Here is a 21,016-nt window from a genome sequence, read left to right as displayed (position 1 = left end):
AAATCGGCAGACTCAACCAGAGGGGCGAGTCCAACGAGACGAACGAATGAGCGTTAAAAGGGAGCGATGGCAAAAAAATACATTCATTACGATTTGTTCGCTCGTTGGATTCACATGCAGGCTAAAAAGGGTCCTTTTCAGGATCACAAAATTATCTTCAATCTAAAGAGTTTATTGTTTTGTTATCACTCGATATCCCCATCTTGTTCGGCTAAACCTTTCTGTTTAGCGATTGCGTTTGCCACTCGCCACAGCTTTCACAGTTGGAAAATTTCTTCCCATCCAGCTTTGTGACATGTTGTACAGTAAATTACATTCAATGCGACGTGCCGAAACGCCACTCAGTGTCGCATTGGAGGCGATTTTAACCTGTAATTGAACATTTGCGATGATAGTGGTACAGTGTCGACTTTCAATGTGGGGTCATAATTTGGATCTCTATGTTTACAAAAATGTCCAACTAAATAAGTCGCATTACATGTCTGTCCAATTAGCTAAATGTCGAACTAATTGTAAATTACTGTACTTTAAATCTGGAAACAATTAATAATTGGTGAAAATTGAATAATTAGTTAAGTCCCCAACTATCAATAAGCTCAGAACAACTGCCAAATTCACATACTCATCAGATCCTGGCAAACAAATTATGAAAAAATCAATTTGTGTTTTATTATTATTTTGGATAATGTTTTAGAAAGCATTGAACTGTATTTCCTAAACTCTTTTTTGAAAGGTTTAATGGCCCTGAAAAGCGCCTTGTTTTATGGAATGGTTCCAATTTAGAAACTTAGTACTCGTGGTTTTGAAAAAAAACCATTTCGAACGCCCTCGATGCCGCCTTGTTCTGGATTTACCACCAAAGCAGTTTGTATAAAGAACAAACTTTTTTCTTCTGCTACCTGATGCCGTTTTACGATTGCGTTTGCCACTCGCCACTCGCTGCAACTGCCTGTTGTCTTGATGTCCACCGAACCGAATGTGTTCTGTTCCGAATGCGGGTTTTCTTATCGTCGCGAGCAGCTTTACCAGCTAACTCGATCACTTCGGCGGCCGAAACTATATAACGCCGGCTAGGTGGACTGGTGCACTGGTACTAACGCGCTCGGCCTAGCTACCCTTGCGGGGAACTTCAGATCAACACGGTTCGAGCGGGATTTTGCCTTTCCCTTCACTTTTCCTCCTTTACCATGTCCAGACATGGCTGCTTGTGTTGGTTTGTTGATGTGTTGTGATGCGAACCGATGTGGTGTACGGTATGAATGAGAATGATCGTTACGGCAGCGGAACGGGTATTTTTAAGCTGACTGGCTGGCTCGAGAATTACGCATGTGTGAGACTGCGACCAATGTTTCGTTCATTTTTTTCTTTTTCCTTTCCAATCGTGCTTCATTCTATTTCGCTGCTGCTCTGGTTGCCCGTTTTGGTCGGTACGATTTGAGGAGCACAAAATGGACCAATCAAAAATGGGCACATAGTGCATTTTGACAATGCTTGATATTTCAGAATTATTCAATTATTTATCTCAAGAAAAATTAAATGTTATTCGTAATGATAGATGCGTAGATATATTTCCTATCAATTGATGCAAAAACCTTTGCGATCTATTGAGAAATGCTCGAGTTATAAGCGTTCCAAATCTTGCATTTTTTCCTACTTGTTCAGTGCCTAGATTTCCATTTCACCCCCTGTATCTATAAATAAGGAATCTGTCATTTCAAAACAACGCCGAACTGGTCATATAAGAAATTTAATCAATTCAATAATAAGAGTCATTTGAGTATTTAAAAATCCCAAGCAGTCAAAATGACTGTTTCTGGCCAACATAGGTATAACATATGAGGGGCATAAGTATAACATATAGGTCAGGTTCTGACCTATCTTCCACATTGTCAAATACAGCTGGGAATGTATTTGCAGCTAAGGTATGACCAAAAGAGAGAGTCGATGTAGAAAAATCGATCAAATCACTTACACCCCTTTCATTCTAAGCCCCTCATATATATATGTACCGGAGATGAAAGGGGGAAGGTAACTGCAAATATTAATAAACCTATTTATATATTGTACAAAAAGTCACAACCTTCAAAAAAACTTGTGTCATTATATACATAGTCGTTTTTCTATATGAAATTGCAAAGCAGTCAAGATGACTTCCTTGAGCAATCTAGTGTTAACGAAATATCGTGTTTTTTCGTGCAAACATTAAAATCAACAAAAGTGATTTTCATTACAGGAAAACCTGTTTTTGTGCGGTTGCTTTTTGTGTGATTTTTCATTTGTGTGACTGTTTAGGTGCGATATTATTATTTGTGCGATTAGTTTGTGTTATTCAAGCCCCGATGTCATAATAAAATCGCACAAAAAGAGTCACACAAACGAGGAATCACGCGAAAAGGGATCGCACAAAAACAGGTTTGCCTGTATATGCATTATGTAAATCAAAATATAGTTATATGATTCATCCAACAAAACGAAAATAATAATTTAACAACCCAATTTTTATTTTCGTTCGATAAGTTCGATTGTAAAGATGAAAATTGTCTGGCAACCAGCACTTGCGTTCACTCGCGGCAAAACACTCCACAGTTTCGCCGCATTGAAATCCGCATCGCATCGCGTTTACTATGGCTGATGTCACATTAGGCGGATTCGCCGCCGCGGATTCCGCGAGTAAACCGTAGCGGAGGATCTACAATGTATTGTGAATGAGCCATGTCACACAGAGCGGGTCGGTTTTGGAAGCGATTTAAAATCCGCGGCGGAGGCTCGATGAAATGAAGCTCCGCAGCGGTTTTCATTGCGGAGTGTGTATGAGTGTTCGTGTATTATGAATCAATATTGTCAAACGAACACACTTGAACTCTACTGTCATTTTTCAACAAGAAATAACACGATCCCGATTTACTCGCAGGAGTATTATTTTATCGATTTTCAAGAAATAAATGTTTTTTGTCTTGCTTTCCCACCGGTAATACAGTTGGGAAACCAGAAGCACTTTCTCAGCATTCATTGCACTAATGATGGATGATATGATATACGCAACACTCAAAAACAAAGCAAATGAAACTGACAGTTGTCTGGTACAATAATGAAATAATAGTGTGTGTCAGCTGAGAAAAAAACCGCCGCGATATCCGCGACGGCGAATCCGCCTAATATGACATCAGCCTATATCAGATCCGGGCGGTTTGCATCGCATCGCATTCACTATGTCCTCGGCCTTACTGTATATAAAAAAGCAATTGACGATCTAACGTACAAATCTACACCTAGGCAGCGCTGCGGTGAAAGTGAGGATGGTTTTAAATTTTGCAATGTGAGCTTATGGAAGGTTTGTAGGTTTTTCCATAAATTCAATGTTACAATCATAAAAGATTATTTGATTGCGATGAATTTGGAAGAAATTTAATTCTATGCAATTTTATTTATAACATGTCATTTTCTTTCCTCTTTGAGTAGTGAAAACTGTATAAATGTTAACAATGGTTGAATCAAAAAAGGAAATTCGAGAGCACAATCAAAAACAAGTTGAAAAATGCATGGTTCCTGCATGTGAGACCCAGCAAACATTAAATCGCATAACAAGCGTATATATAACATCATATGCCCTAAAATTTGGTTGGCATATAATGCGCCTAACTGGCATATGCATGCAAAAGTGGAGGCCATATACATACATGGCAAATGCATACCGAATTAGTTTGGATGAATATGCAACTTTGACTGGCCATGATAGCGATTATGTTGAAATGCAATGCGATCTAATATGAATATATTCATGAATTGTCAACGCACCTAATACGACTTTTGCCATACTCATATACGATTTATTACAGACATAGAAAAAAAACAAATGGCGCAAAATATTTTCGAAAAATGTTTGTTATAGTCTCACGAATCGCCATTTTTATATATGAGTATTTATGTTTGTAGATATAATAATTATTTAATTGACTTATGTTGGGAGTGGAATATGAATGTTTAAAATGGCACAGATTGGTGTTTGGTGAAAACTGCTCCGTTGTGGGTTCGAACTCCGGTCGTCTGGATTATCATCCACCAGCTATCTCGCGCGGCTATCTGAAATATAATTCAACAGCGGTTAAAACTCATACATATGATTCGATATGATATAACCTAATACATTTTATGCAGTAGGATCAGTCATTCCTGGTTGCCGATTTTATTATTTAACTATGTTGCAAAGATAAGAGGATCTTTGATTTCCCTATCATAGAAACCAAATATATAATATCATTGAACTGGAATAATGAAAAATAAATGACTATCAATTAAACTATCTCAATTTTAGATTATTTTTATTACAATTTTCACTGTACAATTTGTTTTCTCAATCATATCCAACTAAGTTCTGATTACTATTATAATAAATATAATAAATCAATCTGGCAACCTTGCAAAGCGGTGCGATGCAATGTGTCAAATTCGATGTCGTATATATCAAAGATTCGTTTTGCTGCATATTTCATTAGAAGGAATGTTCACCGTTGTTACTTTGATCGAACATCAGCAATTTCGAGTGCTGACAGTTCCGACGTCCTGGATTAAAGATGGACTATTAATGTGGCCAACGAAACTGCCGAATAAAAAAATTAATAAAATGAGACGAGAGGGTACAGAGTATCATGGATCTGTCAAATCAATACCAATAATAATAAACCGCAAGTTCCGTAATTTTAAGTCGGCTGAAGTGGAGGCCGATATAATTTTAAAAAGTGAATCGCTTAAGAAAAACAGCAACAATGAACGTTCCGAATATCCGGAAAGAGAGAAAAAGTATAACACGATTTGCCAAGGTAAAATAATCTCTAATTAGAATTTCTAGTTCTGTAAATGTTTTCATTTCAGATATTATAAATTCTCGTGGCCCAAAATCGTGCCTTCTGCAGCATAATATTTACTCCTCGTCTCAAGAACCATTATCCACAATTAACCATGAAGAAATTGCCTCGGATTTACCAGGTAACCACACGAAATATCAAATATTTACATCCTTTGTAACCTTATTTTTTTGTTATCATTCTAGGAACATCTAAAATGACGGAAGCGTCGCAACCAAGGGATTGCTAAGATGGCCGCCTTTTTGTAGCCAGCATAGAAACTCAAGAGCATAGAAATCATAACCTGAAATTAAAAATGAAGTGCTCCGCGCGGTCCTGTAGCAGTGATTTTGATTGCAAATCGACAAGAAAGCTTCCAGATGGGTATCCAAACATCGCTTGCCAAAGGAAACTATCCAACTTAATCAAATATTAACATATATGACTCCAAACAGTAAACAATAGGTGAGCCCCCTGAGCGTGAGCCCTGTTTTATGCTGCCTACGCTCAATTTGCATTGGTTGGGATAGGGTTGTCAGAGCCCCGGTCGCAACAGATAACATCATTTTTCAATAACGAATCGTTTTGCAAATCATTCCTAACACCACCCTCCTCAAAATCTTTCCAACAAAATGATTCCAGTGAGTAGAAATATTCATCATTGTATAACACATTTTAACATTCCGTACCTTAATATACCTGTAATTTAAGATGATTCAAGTGATTTAACGAAATTGGAACATGTAATAGACGGATTTGAGAAAAAACAAAGAACAATTATCTTCTGTAGAAGCAGCTGTTACAAAATGTTTCGAACAAAATTTTGCACGCTTGGCATCTTTAATGGAGATTAATAAGAAGACTGAACAAACTAAGCCTAATATAAAAATAGGCTTGGAAAAATGGAACTTGGTAACAAACGAAGAAGAACTTATAGAGTTGAACGATAAACTAGATGATTATGAGCTCCGTACAAATTATGTATGTACCTTTTAATATAAATAATTCCCTTTCTATTATAAGACATTTTCTAATATTTTCAGCTTGAATATTTCTCAAAAGTTGTTTTGCCAAACTCCTATGCAGGTAAAGGAGACGACGCATGCTATATCATCGTTGATTGCCTTTTTTCACGTGAATTTTGGAATTGTTTTACGTGGACCGGAATAAATCGCGGGCAAAAGAAATCCAGTCGAGGATTCCGTCAATTTGGAAATGTTACAAAACTATTATTGGATATTGTTCAAATTGGAGATCCTCTGTACACGTTTCAAAAATTATAAGTTTTCTGTAAAACGCGATTGTTCCGCACGATCTTCAAATAAACAACTTCGAAGGTCAGCTTGTCGTCGTAGAAAAAACACAACAGAGAAGGTTAACTGTAAAAGTTATAACACTTCAGATGAACGAATCCACGGAAACTCTGCTATCGAAGATGAACAAACAGAGAATGATGAATTCATAGATGAACATTACGAAACCATATCATTACTGAATGAAGATATGTATGAAGCTGTGAACAATGAAATATTTGTGCCAACAAACAATGGAGAAAATTCGAACGAAGAAGAATATTTGGATGAAAACTATGACTTATGCTACTGACCTCAACGTTCGGTTCGGTACGGCATACTCGTTGGAATAGTATAAAAAAGGCCATATTAGCAAAAATCGTTTTGTTATGGATAAATTATAATTTATTGTTTAATGATCTCTAATAATTATAAGATTTATTCTAATGTATGTAAAAGAGGAATAAATACAGTGTCATCTTCATCAGCTATTGTAAGTAATTTACACATGATCAAGCCTACATCATAGTATCTAACGTCTGACATATTCTCTGTGTGTATCTTAGCGACATATATATCTAGAAAAGAAGATTTCATTGGGTTTTGCAAAAAATCACGTTTTAGTTTCAAACATTTGCCTTTGATTAACCAAGATGATTTGTTCTTTTCAGCTCCAACTACACTAATAATGTTTGAATCGTTAGTCATAAACCAGTTATCTTTGAAATCAGTACTGAGAATGAATGTAGAAAATATTATTTTACATTTGCTTTCACAGTGTTCTACTGAAATGACTTGATTTTTTTTAGTTTTATTCGAATTCATAGTAATAGATACGTCATGTTTCATTGATTCTGATAGTCGATTTGCCACTTGGATAAGAGAATTTACTCCGGGGTGTACTAATTTTTTCAAAAAGTGTAAAGAATTTTCGAAAGGATAAGCTGATAATGTTGATAACATTCCAAATTTTTCCACTTCATCAACGATATGGCATAAGTTATGCATATTACTTGTTATATATTGAATACCGTACAGCAATTTGAAATTATTTATGAAGTCGATGAATAATTCACGGGCGACAGGTAGAAAATGCTTGTATCTTGTGGCAGAACATATACGGGTTGCACAAAATAATGTCGAAAAGTGATTATAGGAAACTCTTGGTAAATACTTTTTTAATAGAACTATGCCAACGTAGTTTAAAATATATCTATATTCAAGACCTTTCCAAAGAGAAATAAATTCTTAAGAACGCATACGACGATGCAATTCTGATGGGAACGTTATGCTACACAAGAACTTCGAGATCTCATTTTTTTCAAATGTACTCCATTTTAGTTTACTAGTTAGAGATCCCGTGCGCCATCCATTGAGAAGCCTACGCATCACCCCCAATTCTAACAGATGTAAAGAATCGGCTACAATGACATCTTCTATTATATCAATTGGTAGTTTTGCAAGAGGAGTATCAAGAACTTGATGACATTGATATTTTTTTCGCGAAACATCTCGTCCATTCGTTTAGGAGCATTGAGATCTGGATAAATCATTGTGCGGGATGTATGACAGTATTGTCCCTCTGTAGTACATTTAATACAACCAAATTTACCGTTAAAATTCACAACCCCTTTGATGAATGATCTTGCTGGGGTATCACATATAAAACAACGGATCTTAACTGTTAAAATGTGACCATTTACTACTAATCCTGATTTCAATATTGGCAATATTTCATCCACGAAGGGTGAAAGATATTCAAACACACATTTCGGTTTACCAATTCCATGAAAAATACCAATTACCACAGGAGGAATATCTGGCTGTTCATATATGTTGCATACAATAGGCCAGAAGTTATGCATTGAATTTCTGAACAGTGGTAAACCATCTATGTTGATATTAAGCGATATTGTCATGGCATAGTAAGATTATTGAAAGAACGTTTAAGGCATAATTCCAATCCTTGATGCCAATATTGTCCATTCCCTTTCATATTGAGTATGGTTACACTTTTTGGTATCTGCATCAGAGTCCTTGGATCACGTGGCATATTCAATTCCAGGTTCGTTTTCAAAATAGTAATCAGTGATTTCAGTGCAGTTTGAGATATCCGATATTCAGAAGTCCATTTTTGTAAATCCATAAAAAATCTATGGTTTCCTGTAATAGATTGAAATTGAACACGTTTTATGAAGTCATTAAAAATTAAAATTAAATTACCATCATCAATTAAGTCATTGAATTGCTCCATTCCTGGAATCAAATTAAAATCCAAATTGTTTTGTTTTGTGGATTCGTTCAACATTCCATTTTCATCTGTTAATTGATTATGAGTTTCGCTCATATTTGTTTCGATCCGTTTAGCTTCTCTCCAGCGATTGCGATGTTTTGTGAGTAATCGACTATAAGAGCCACTTTTTTTAAATGTAATTATTTTGTTCTTCCGCATGTGATCAGACATTGCTGTTATGAAATGAAACTTGTCAATATTAAAGCATTTCATTGACATTTCAATGAGATGTAATATGTTTTTATTAGGATCTAATATGATTTACTGTTTCATGATTTTCTTCAGCATGCAACACGATTTACTGCAGTACTGAATCGATTTAAACTATACGCTTATACGACACACAAACTGCATCAGCGTGATATACGCATATGATGCAGATTAAATCTATTTTACGACAATGTACATCATAAAACTGATGTTTATTATACCGAAATGCGACTTATTTTGATAATGATATATAAAATCGAGTTTTTACATATCAATCAAAGTATGTATCGTGTATATTTGAAATCGCATAAAATGTAAAAACTCGATTTTATATATCATTATCAAATTAAGTCGCAATTCGGTATAATAAACATCAGTATTATGATGTACATTGTCATAAAATATATTTAATCCACATCATATGCGTATATTACGCTGATGCAGTTTGTGTGTCGTATAAGTGTATAATTTAAATCGATTCAGTACTGCAGTAAATCGTGTTGCATGCTGAAGAAAATCATGAAACAGTAAATCATATTAGCTCCTAATAAAGAACATATTACATCATATTGAAATGTCAATGAAATGCTCTAACATTGACAAGTTTCATTTCATAACAGCAATGTCTGAACACATACGAAAGAATAAAATAATTAAATTTAAAAAAAGTGGCTCTTATATGGCTCGGAAACCAGGAATGACTGATCCTACTGCATAGAATGTATTAGGTTATATCATATCGAATCATATGTATGAGTTTTAACCGCTGTTGAATTAAATTTCAGATAGCCGCGCGAGATAGCTGGTGGATGATAATCCAGACGACAGGAGTTCGAGCCCACATCGGATCAGTTTTCACCAAACATCAATCTGTGCCATTTTGAACATTTATAATCCACTCCCAACACAAGTAAATTTAATAATTATTATTTCTACAAATATAAATACTCATATATAAAATTGGCGATTCGTGAGGCTATAATAAAAGATTTACAAAAATATTTTGCTCCATTTGGTTTTTTTTCTATGTCTGTAATAAATTGTATATGAGTATGGCAAAAGTCATATTAGGTGCGTTGACAATTCATGAATATATTCATATTAGATCGAAATTCAATTTGAACATAATCGCTATTATAGTCGGTCAAAGTTGCATATTCATCCAAACTAATTCGGTAAGCATTTGCCATGTATGTATATGGCCTCCACTTTTGCATGCATATGCCAGTTAGGTGCATTATATGCCAACCAAAATTTAGGGCATATGATGTTATATATACGCTTGTTATGCGATTTAATGTTTGCTGGGGAACTACCTTGGAAAGCCCGGAAGTAAAATATACGTGATTTATTTTTCAGTTTTAGGGTACTTTATCATCATTTTAGTAGTTCAAAAACAAAATTCAGATGTCTCACCGATCGTTTACGTTTTACGTTAGATCGTCAATAGGTTTTTTGCAAATGGTGAAGAAACCTGAACGAACGATTGTAACGGATAATGATTTTATATATAATAATATGATTTAAGTCTATTAAGATATTAGGAAGTTTATATAAAAATGAATAAATAAAGATTAGTATTACGCGTTCTACGTAATCAAATAACATGAGGTAACGATTTTCATTCAAATGTTAACAGTTTTAACCCTTTGCGGTCGAAATCATTTTCCCTTGGAGGAGATTATCATCTCTTTCCATGCTAATAATATTACTTTTATACCAAGTACCGTTACCTATCATTCATAGAAACTCCGTATACATTCGTGAGAAAGTTCACTAAACATTAAAATTCGTTTAGGCAAAAATGTAAACTATTACATCGATGAATGAAGTATTTAGTATGATTCCTTACTGTGGTGGCTGAGAGCAGACAAACGACCGCAAAGAGTTAGGCTATGCGCAAATTGAGAAGCGTATAGCGCTCGTAAGCGAACACGAGACTACCAACACGATTCATGCGTGCCACAAATGTAGCGTGGTGGTGCGCATATTGAGTCGCAGTTTGGTGTAAATAACGTGCCACTCGCATACAATGTCTGATTCACACGGAGTTCCGCGATATATTTATTTACTAACACAATCACCCGACCGGCACAACCATATAGTGTCAGACTCCCGGCGCTACATGATTGTTCACCAACACAACCACCACAACCAGCACGACCAGCACGAGAAACTGTGGTTTAACCACAGCGTCACGCGATTCGTGTCTCACGAGCGCTGCACCATTTCGCGTCACCTGGCCAATTTGCGCCGTTCTATCTGTTTTCATTAGCCACAAAAACAGGCGCTATATCGCGCCAAGTTACTCGCGCTATACGCGTCTCAATTTGCGCCTGGCCTTAATGTGCCTTCCAGCCTGATGATCTGATCTGATTCGTAAGAGCAGATGTCACACCAGATGTAGACACTGTACATACATTATCGTGGATATTTCTACATACCTTGGCTGAAATATAGCATGTGAAGTGAGCACCTCTAGCATATCTCTATCGTTTCTCACTGACAATGCCAATGTCAACATAGGCTAATGTCTCACAAATGAGAAAATTTCATTATTCTTGTTCGTCCGCCGCGTAGTTTAAATGAACTTCAATGTGTTTTCGTTGCTCAACATATCCAAGCTGTTATCGGATTATTTGAGTTACTTTCAAATATCCCCATCGTCTACCTCCGGACCTGAGGAACAACAAACAATCGACGACGGAGCAGAGACTTTGGACACCGATTACTCAGCCCAGCTGCATCCCACACAGGAACTAAATTTTAGCATCCTTGCAGATGTGTGTTGTCTCCTGAAGGATACGTTCAAACTATGGACCGATTCTATCGGCAGTCCATTGGAATTTACTGAATTTCAGCTGCATATCTGCAAGACTTTTCTGATTATCCTTTTGGTCAATTTAATTTTGATAGCAATTTATTGGAGAAAGTACGGCACTATAATTACCGATCGGTTCATTCGCCCAAGTGAGTATTGATTTTTTTTCGAATTATCGCACATTTCGGTCTTTGTTGTTCGTCATAAGCAGATGATTCAGCACATAAAATAATGTGCAGAAGAATAACAGTTTCATTCACAATATTGCACAATATAAAGTAATAAAGTCTAAACAAATCCTTGTGAAACGAGCGATAAAATATGTTTCGTTTAATCTTCAAGAACCGTCTTCGAGGAGTTCATTGAGCAGAGGAAAATAAATGTCCATTTTATTTTAGGCACAGCAAAAGAAATCGAAGAGCTGAAGCTATCTGTCGCTCGTCTCAAGCTACCCAAAGAACACAGTCCACGTATTTGAATAATCTAGTTGTGAAGATGTCCAGCAAGTTGAAAAAATTCATTGCTAAACAAAAGCTGAAGTTCGGTGCGGCTGGTCCTGGTCGGAAACTCAACTCCGAAACATCACAATCAAGTTCATCCCACAAGCAAAGCTCTTCTTCAAAAGATGTTTATATCCCTCCAAAGCGGAATGAACTTTCCGTCGAGGCTAAGGCTGCTGCCAATGCTGCGTTGGCTCGCGTCCAGGGCAAAGATAAGAAAGAATTCAACACATCGCTAGCGGCCATTCAGGCTCAAGTTCGTCGAGAACTCGAAGCCGAAAGAAAAGCCAAAGCACAGGAAAACGCTGCCGACGAACAATCCTCCGGTCTTTCTGACAACGAAAAGAAAGATTTAGCAGTGCAGGGTGTATTTTTCCGATGCCCTTTGATCAGTGAAGAGGTGTTACCACGCAAGGATTGGAAGGTGAAGATCAAAGAATTCTTGTACGAACAACTTGAAAGTGAGAAAGGACTTTCAGCTTGCCTAATAATATACAACTGTAATCCGAAGGAGAAGTATGATGTTTGTATAGAAACATTGATAAAATGTCTAGAAAACATTATGAACAATCCGAACGAGGAAAAGTACAAGAAAATACGAATGACCAACAGAATGTTCTGCGACAAAATAAAGGTTTGCGAAGGTGCATTAGACTTTTTGCATGCAGCCGGCTTTGCTGAAATAACAATAGATGACGAACCTTACCTGATCTGGTCGGAAGACAATATGGAACCAGAAACAGCGCTGGATGGTCTCATCGAAGCCCTGAAGTGCTCCGAACCATTCCATCTGGAACTAGATCGCAATATTCAAGTGCTGCTCCCATCCCAGGTTCGCAAAACTACGCTACCGCCGGACTTTTTCCGCGTGTCACTGGAAGAAATAAAACGTGAACAACAGCTACGATCGGATGCCCTGGAGCAGGCACAAATCCTTAAAACCAAAGCTATGCGAGAAAAGGAGGAACTGCGTGTTATAGGTCGATATAAATTTTCCCTAATTAGAATACGATTCCCCAACGGGGTTTACCTCCAGGGGACCTTTAACGTGTATGAGAAATTTTCGCAAGTGTGTGAATTCGTTCAATCCTGTCTTATGCACGAAGCATCAGAATTTGTCCTTGTTTCACCAACGGGCCAACGGTACACAGAAGCGGAAATGGACAAATCACTCTATGATTTGAGACTGGTGCCAACGATCGTTTTGAACTTCAGCTATGAGAACGAATCCCACCAGTTAACCGATTACTTGAAGGAAGAGTTGATGCTGCTAATCCAATCTTTATAATTGTGTTGATTTCACTGTTATATATTTGTAACAATTATTCTTTCGTTATTGGTGTTCTATTTCATATTTATGTAGCTTCGAAACACAAATAGCGATATAATAAAATTTACATGCATACTTTTTACCCCCACAATGGAGATGAAAACATTTTGCTTGTTTATAATATATCACGGCTATGAGAAATCAAGAGTTGTGAATGTTCCCTTTGTAAATACAGACACATTCTGATTTTCCAATTCATTACAAACCAGAAATAGAACCAATATAGGGTATAACAATAATCCGATAATTACTCAAATAACAGATATGAATCAAACCGATAAAAGATATGAGCAAGTCTGAAAATAGTCCTCTTGAGGTTTATGAACTTTGCGGAAAATATTATAATATTTTATATCGTTAATATTCCTGGTAATAAACATTTTTTATTATAATTCAATAATTTTATTATTTCCTGTAGAATAATAGTTCGAATATTCTCGGAAATCTTTTGTAAGTAATCAAATCATGGTCATCACATTTGGAACATTTGTTTCTTAAAGGAAAATATCAGGGACGCAAACCAAAACAAACAAATTCTCTGAAGGTATGCAACAAGCAAACCAAACAACTCGAAAATAATGACAATTGTACCGATAGCCTTCACTCGGCCGATGCCCAATTAACCATAAGCAATAACTTATAGCCCTATTATAGCACTAATTCAACATCTCGATAACCAAATGGCAGTATAGGGTAGATATGGGCAATATGACCAGGCGGGACGGAATAGACCACCCTTCCTTTAAACTTATTATTGAGCCAATAACACTTATTTTCCAACAATTGTGTTAGAAATACTCTTATTGAGCATCTCCGTGAAAACCGTATTCAAATTCAATTGTTTTATAAATATATTGAAAGAAATCTCACACTGTCTATCACGAAACCCATATAAGAAAAGCAGTCAACAAAATAAGCTCTGTAGGTTGCATAATGAATTTTATGACTCTGCTCTTTATATAAATTCGTACTGGCATTATTTCTGAACATTTTCACTGATTTATTGCGCTGCTTTGCCGTTTCATGTGAAAGATCAGTTCATTTTCATTGAACGCAAATGTACGGGGCGGAATGGGCATACCTTCTTGGGGCAGTATGATCAGGTATTTTTTCAACATAACCTGTAAATACAGCTGTCAAAATTTGTAAACATAAGGCTGATTTAGACGATGCCAGTCAGCGCTCTAGTTGAGGTATCCAGTGAACAGAGAACAGACACTCTGTCCAAGTTACTTGTACCTGTATCGAACAAGTAATTGGCCTCTAACTTGAACAGAGTGTCTGTTCTCTATTCACTGGATACTTCAACTGGAGCGCTGACTGGCATCGTCTAAATCAACCTATAGTTGGAAAGTCTCAGGTTGGAAATAGCTAGATGTGGAATCATACGGAATTATACCAAAACATTCGATCGTAAAATGTGGTCACAGACCAGGGGTGGCATTGCGCATTTCGAAACGAGTAACTCGTTTCGAGAAAATTCGAACCCAAATCGAAATGGTTTTAGTATTATGTATATTTTTCAAGTTCATATTTTCGGTGTAGGGTAACACGGGGTGAGTTGGACATACGGGGTGATTAGGACCATCCCTTTATCTCAAAAAGTACGGCTCAACTTGGATTTTTTATAATGTCATCTCCTTCTATTGTTGAACCGTATGTACCTAACGTAAAAAAACTTTGGTAAAATTCGACAGGTGGAAGGAAACGGTGGCATGAACACAACAAGCACTTCGATTGTCAAAAAATGTGAGTTTTCCGATCGTTGTTTTAAGGTTTTTCTCGCTGATTAAACAAACTTTCCGTGTATTGTGCAGTAAAGATCTGTTCGTCTACAGAAGCGGAACAATTTGATGCAGCGAAAATATCAGTTTGATAACAATATATGGAATTAATTGCATTTTAAATTTTGCATGTTGTGTGGGATGACATGGACACGTTTCTGTGGGGTGAATTGGTCCTTCAGGTTTGAGACTTTTCTTTGGTCTAATTGATTCCAGATGCCGCTGAATTTCAAAAAAAAAAAGGATGGGCAGACAACTTTGGAAGAAGGGAGAACTTGAAAGAGCAACACAGGCCATCAAGAACAGATTTTCTTTGACCAAGCATCGAAAGTGTTTGAAAATGCTCGAAAAGCAGTGAAAATATCCATGCAGAATTCAAGATAGTCTCAATCCATTTTTTCTGGTCTGGAATCTGGCCAAGACACCTGGTATCGATATCAGAACACTGTTACTGATTGTAACATTATTCATAAATACTTTACATAAACATAAGTATGTTTTTTTCCGATGAAACACAAACTGGACCAAATCACCCCACAGACGGTCCAAATCACTCCGCATCAAATTTTAATGTCCAAAAATCATCTCTTTTATTTTATGATATATTTGGTAATTTAAAGTTTGATATAATGATTAAACATTATTGATTGAGAGAAAACAAGTGTAGCTCAGTATACAATGTGACATTTTTTGATTAGCTTAGGTGGTCCAAATTCCCCCCTTCTCCCCTACTAGATTTAGAGCAATAGCAGAGAAATGTAAAGTATTTGGGTTCGTAAACAAAGCTGGTCAAAGGCATGTCAAAATGGTCGAAACGAACAAAAATCACTCGTTTCGAAATGCGCAATACCCACAATCTAATCGACGTAAATAACATCGACCTAACATGGAACAACATTCCCGTCTTGCCTCCCCTTGTCTATCGTTCGTTGATCGAAAATACGGAATGATTAGCGAAACGAATCAGCATCACTGGTAGTTGCTTTTTCTTCAACGGTAAACTGTCATCTTATACAAAACAAATGGAACATACAACTGGTGAGTATGAAAACTATTTATGTTTTCAGTTTATAATTTATTTATTTATATTTCAGATAGTCTTTGGCAAATTTATCTATCTATTACATATCATTGCAAGCAGAAGAGAATCCGCTGCAAGTCAATTCCAACCTGCGAACACTATTCGAAAACTTGATTCCCCTTCAGCGTCAGCGCCAGAAGAAAATACGAAAGGTGAATTTTGGATTGATATTTTTCGGAGAAGGAGTATGTATATCACATTTTCATAATGCTCAAAAACATCCCCATCGAATTAATTCCAGGCTTGCAAGAAGTTGATTAGAGACTACAGTTTCGGACTCAACATGTTTCTCGGCCGTTAGCGGAGCCCGTAGACCATGACAAACAAGTTGGCAAACACATGAACTCGTGTGTTACAATCGGTTCGAAAACATACCGCCGTCTAGCTATTCGGTGAAACCGGCTGAGATTCCTGATTATTATAATTATATCAAATACCCGATGGATTTGAAAACGATGGGGGAAGGACTGAAAAATAGGCGAGCTTGACAGTAAAAAATTGTCTATATTTTTCCATTCATTGCCGCTTGATACTCATTCTAGATATTACGTAGCATGAAGATTGTTCGTGGCAGATATTGCGCGTATTTTCTGAACTGTCGATCACCAGAATCTGAATATTATCGGTAGGCCAATAAATATCACATGTTCCTCTTAGATGTATCATATTGCAATTATTTAGGTGCGGGAACACGCGTTACTATCACACCAAGATGATAGAGATCTGCCTTTGGGATAAATGATGTTGGCTACTCCCATCCGTGGCTCCGATGGCTACACCTACCGATTCATGTGCAAGCTGATGCAAAAGACCTGCGAACTTCGTGTTGTTTTGATATTGCCGAGGAACTGCTAAGACATCTAATTGTGAAAAGATTCTTACATACTATGTTTGTGGATCGAACAACAAACTCTACCGGAACGAGTGCCACATGAGGAAAGAGAATTGTGGTTAGCGCATGTTCGTAGTGCCGATGCAGTATTGTCCGGCCACATTCTTCTTCGAGGTATGCTCAAGAATGGTTGAGTGTGCATGTATTTTTATTTCCGTTTTCGATAATAATAAAATTACAAAAATTATTCATAAATGTATTTTCCTTTTGATGCTTCATTTCTTCTCAATAACAAACCAAGGCAAACAAGAAGCAGGCAGTGCTGGAAGCAGCGCTGCAAGCAGGTCGACGCCTTGCACATGTTGGCAAAAAAGTGGCGTCAAGTTGTTCGATGAATGCATATAAAAGGTCGATAAATCGATTGCAAGGTGGCAGCATTTGAGGTCGATTGTTGACATTTCATCGACCCAATCTTGGCAGGCAAAACGGAATATGGGTATCAGCCGCCCACAATCCAATCGACGAAAAAAACATCGACCTAAGCGTGGAAACACACTAGACGGCTCTACCGCGCGATTTTCACAATGACAAGTCGCAGCAGGAGCTCGATGTAAAACACATTCAGCGGCTTTCGACGGTTTCACTATCTGCCGTTATTATATGTTTATAGACGGATGCAAGACGATGCTATGGTACAAGGTACAACTGTTTGGACAGTAAGCGGGTTAGAGGGGCGGTATATAAAGACAGAATGATGGGAAACGGAAGAGGGGATGTTTACCTGAGCGAGAGGGAGAGAGAACTTGATCACAAACGTCTGAAATATTGCATTTCTCGTCAATTTGGATGGAATACGATTATCCGCAGCTACATGACCGCAGAGTGGATTTCACGTATTGGCTCACCTGAGAGTACATTTATTATTGGCTTGCTTTATTTTCACCTTTCAAAAGCGCATAAACACTAATACTCTCAAAAAACCGTTGCGGCGCATCATCTCCATCGAGCCACCGCAGCGAATGGGGAACCGTACAACAGTGATTTTGGAACCGTACACACCCGCCCCGCCTTGTGTGTTTTATATCATACACATTCCATTATCGAGGCTCCGCGGCGGTCTGTCATTGCAAAATCCGCGCGGGAGAGCCGTCCAGTGTGTTCCTACGCTAACAACGACCGTAACGCTGTTACCTATTCACGATGATGACGATTAGGTATCGACATCTAGATACGGCATTAGTTTGTATGAGGCAAACTATTCTCTATCATACTAGTCGACCCGAATTAGTTTATATTTGCTAAAATTTGTATGAAATTTTTTTCTTGGCATAATTTTTTCTACTTAAAGTACGTTGTCATGACCCTAATTTGAATTATTTTCCATAGACGTTCAGATATTCTCAAAAAAACTTGTCATTATAATATAAAATTATCTCAAAACATATTTTTTATGACGTTTTTTCACCACTTGCAGGCAATGGTGATTTTCACTTACATAGAGTACTAATTTGATTAAGGAAAAATCATGTTCATTCATAATTTTCATTTTAAAAGTGTATTGATTCCTTCTGCAAATCCATACTGTCATGCCTATTCCCCAAAATCGTCAACGCGGATAGTTCGTTAGTCGAAAATACTGAATAATTAAACAAACCAAATGGAATCACTGGTGGTTATTTTTTCCACTCCGCTAAACTGTCATCTCAAACAAAAACAAATGGATCATACAACTGGTGAGTATGAACTATATTTCGGCTTTTTAATTATTAATTATTTTATCTTGTCTTATCAGCTATGAATACATTCGACTCGTTTGCTTCCATAAATCGGTAAGTGAGAAAGATGATTTCTCCCATCACCACAGTGCGGATTTCCACTTCTATCACAGCAGCCAACAACATCCGTTTTCCTGCAGCAGTAACCTCCAACCCCTGTTGGCAATGCCGGGGGACAGCATCAACAGCAGCAGCAGCAGAATTTGACCATGGTATGGTATTGCGAAGAACTTTCCCCATTAGAGGTTCCGTGCTTCGCGCACATTCAAAAATCCTCTTCAGACACGAAAACTCAACGACAAGGAGGTATTTATCAACTTGCTCAGCTGAATTACCACCCGGAGGAACCCGAATGCACTTATTCCGTTGTATAGTAGAATGAAAATAGGCGAGGTAAGCGAACGTAATCGCATGATATTTTAATGTTCGCATTTTGATCCGGATCATACAACTGGTGAGTAGGGAATTCATTTCTGCTTTTCACTTACTAATCATTTTATTTTGTTTCAGCTATGAACACATCCGACTCAATTAATCGGCGAGTGAGAAAGATGATTTCCCTCATCACCACATTGCTTATTTCCACATCTGTCACGCCAGCCAACAGCATCAGCTTTCTCGCAGCAGTATCCTTTAAGTCCAGGGTGCTATTCCGGGGAACAGCATCAACAGTAACAGCAGCAGGACCTGGCCATCGATAGTATTTCGAGCAATTTTCCCCATCGGAGATCCCGTGCTTCACGCACATTGAAGAATCCTCCTCAGCCACATATCTGTGTCATCAAGGGCAAGGAGGTATTCATCAATGTACTCAGTCGGATTTGAATCGTCAATCCAGACAACCCGGGTGCACCGATTCCATTATATACCTTATTTTTATTATACATGGATTTTTATTTTTTTTTTTTTCAATAAAATGATTAAAATCGATCAATGTATTTCCTTTTCATTTTCAATAACAAACCAATACAAACAAGCAGCAAGCAGTGCTGAAAGCAGCGCTGAAAGCAGCGCTGCAAGCAGGTCGACGCCTTGCACATGTTGGCGAAAAAGTGGTGTCAAGTTGTTCGATGAATGCATATGAAAGGTCGATAACTCGATTGCAAGGTGGCAGCATTTGAGGTCGATTGTTGACATTTCATCGACCCGATCTTGGCAGGCAAAACGGAATGTGGGCGGTTTGAAAGCGGCAATCGTAGCAGTGAAGAGTGGTACGTCAGTGCGACATGCAGCCTTAGTGCATTGTGTCCCGCGAGCAACACTTAAACGTTATTTACGTTGTACAGATCCTTAGCAGCTCCAGCTGTTCGGAACATTTAGTAATGTTTTTTTTACTGCGGAGCAAGAGAACTAGCTTGTAGATTATATTCTCTATATGGAACAACGGTTCTACGGTGTTACGACGAAAGAAATACGGAATCTGGCGTATCATTTGGCCGAAAAAAATGGTATTTATCACTCTTTCAATAGCCAAAAGCAATTAGCAGGATAGATTAGTTGGCTGGTTTTGGAAAGCGCTACCCATAACTCTCACTTAGGACACCAGAAGCAACTTCCGCCGCCAGGGCACAAGAATTCAATCGCGTTGCAGTTGGGAAATTTTTCGATTTACTGGAGGACGTACAGCAGAAATACACGCTGAGCACGCAATAACGATTATAGAATCTTCCACAGGTCACCTTATGTTGATACTGTGGGACACAATTCAGTTCCTCTGCGGACGGCGATGGATGGAACCAATGCTATCAATGCCACTTACTGCACAGATATTCTCTGTTCCTGCTTTGAGCATCGTAAAATTGCAGTCCAATCAATTTGATCACATTGTTATCCATTGTGCATGCAAACTGGATGAAATCCAATGAAATATACGTGATAGTTGCAAAATAGATTCAACTATCCTTTTATGAACTTGTTTCGTTATATCCTAGAGAAAACATGCTTAAAAGATTGAATCAACTAACATGGTCATATTGCCCCGCAATGTGGCCCATTTTACCCCGTACTGCTTACGATCGACAGAAATGGAATACATTTCTAAAAGTGTAGATTTTCCACATAAATCTTTTTTAAAGCTTATTCATACAATACATGTACATCGATCAATAAGGTTTCAAATTGTGAGGTTTTAACATGTAGTATAATTTAAAAATGTTCCTACAGGATTAAGGCCGTTTCGTTCTTATGTGGTCCATATTCCACATAAGAACGAAACGTCCTGAATCTACCCTATAAGTTTTTTAGTGTTTATATGCTT

The 21,016-nt window shown here is 37.4% G+C and overlaps 3 protein-coding genes and 1 long non-coding RNA gene across 8 annotated transcripts in view; 3 read left to right on the top strand and 1 right to left on the bottom strand.

Annotated features, from left to right (window-relative positions):
• Positions 1 to 21,016, bottom strand: part of LOC129770923 (uncharacterized) — a 227,966-nt gene that overhangs the window by 165,079 nt on the left and 41,871 nt on the right. The gene's annotated exons all lie outside the window — the stretch shown is intronic.
• On the top strand, positions 4,437 to 6,602 carry LOC129770929 (uncharacterized). Of its 3 annotated transcripts, XR_008742238.1 has the most exons (6): positions 4,440 to 4,817; positions 4,870 to 4,983; positions 5,048 to 5,482; positions 5,553 to 5,822; positions 5,885 to 6,178; positions 6,244 to 6,602. XR_008742238.1 is itself a non-coding variant. In XM_055774128.1 (3 exons), exons 1-3 carry the CDS (start codon positions 4,499 to 4,501, stop codon positions 5,089 to 5,091), a joined length of 477 nt encoding a protein of 158 aa, XP_055630103.1. In that variant the 5' UTR covers positions 4,437 to 4,498; the 3' UTR covers positions 5,092 to 5,306. The 3 variants fall into 3 exon arrangements, 1 of the variants encoding a protein (XP_055630103.1); XR_008742237.1 differs by having other exon boundaries at positions 4,441 to 4,817; positions 5,885 to 6,602; XM_055774128.1 differs by lacking the exons at positions 5,553 to 5,822; positions 5,885 to 6,178; positions 6,244 to 6,602 and having other exon boundaries at positions 4,437 to 4,817; positions 5,048 to 5,306.
• LOC129770924 (UBX domain-containing protein 6) lies at positions 11,468 to 13,388 on the top strand. Its single transcript, XM_055774124.1, has 2 exons — positions 11,468 to 11,606; positions 11,856 to 13,388. Exon 2 carries the CDS (start codon positions 11,953 to 11,955, stop codon positions 13,243 to 13,245), a length of 1,293 nt encoding a protein of 430 aa, XP_055630099.1. The 5' UTR covers positions 11,468 to 11,606; positions 11,856 to 11,952; the 3' UTR covers positions 13,246 to 13,388.
• On the top strand, positions 15,906 to 19,639 carry LOC129770931 (uncharacterized). 3 transcript variants are annotated; one of them, XR_008742239.1, is made up of 4 exons: positions 15,906 to 16,109; positions 16,166 to 16,304; positions 16,394 to 16,777; positions 16,834 to 17,147. It is a non-coding gene; the product is annotated as an uncharacterized LOC129770931 (long non-coding RNA). The 3 variants fall into 3 exon arrangements; XR_008742240.1 differs by having other exon boundaries at positions 16,166 to 16,337; XR_008742241.1 differs by lacking the exons at positions 16,166 to 16,304; positions 16,394 to 16,777; positions 16,834 to 17,147 and adding exons at positions 18,777 to 19,213; positions 19,270 to 19,639 and having other exon boundaries at positions 15,926 to 16,109.

Source organism: Toxorhynchites rutilus, chromosome 2, assembly GCF_029784135.1.
Source record: "Toxorhynchites rutilus septentrionalis strain SRP chromosome 2, ASM2978413v1, whole genome shotgun sequence".
Taxonomy (NCBI): domain Eukaryota; kingdom Metazoa; phylum Arthropoda; class Insecta; order Diptera; family Culicidae; genus Toxorhynchites; species Toxorhynchites rutilus.
The sequence above is the reverse complement of the archived record's forward strand: the minus strand, read 5'-3'. Positions and strand labels throughout refer to the sequence as shown.

What these genes read in the sequence shown, in the direction of transcription:
- LOC129770924 (XM_055774124.1), top strand. Translation starts at nt 11,953, where the DNA reads ATGTCCAGCAAGTTGAAAAAATTCATTGCTAAACAAAAGCTGAAGTTC.
- LOC129770929 (XM_055774128.1), top strand. Translation starts at nt 4,499, where the DNA reads ATGTTCACCGTTGTTACTTTGATCGAACATCAGCAATTTCGAGTGCTG. An exon ending in GTATAACACGATTTGCCAAG is followed by an intron (nt 4,818 to 4,869) that starts GTAAAATAATCT and finishes TTTTCATTTCAG; the next exon opens with ATATTATAAATTCTCGTGGC. An exon ending in AATTGCCTCGGATTTACCAG is followed by an intron (nt 4,984 to 5,047) that starts GTAACCACACGA and finishes TTATCATTCTAG; the next exon opens with GAACATCTAAAATGACGGAA.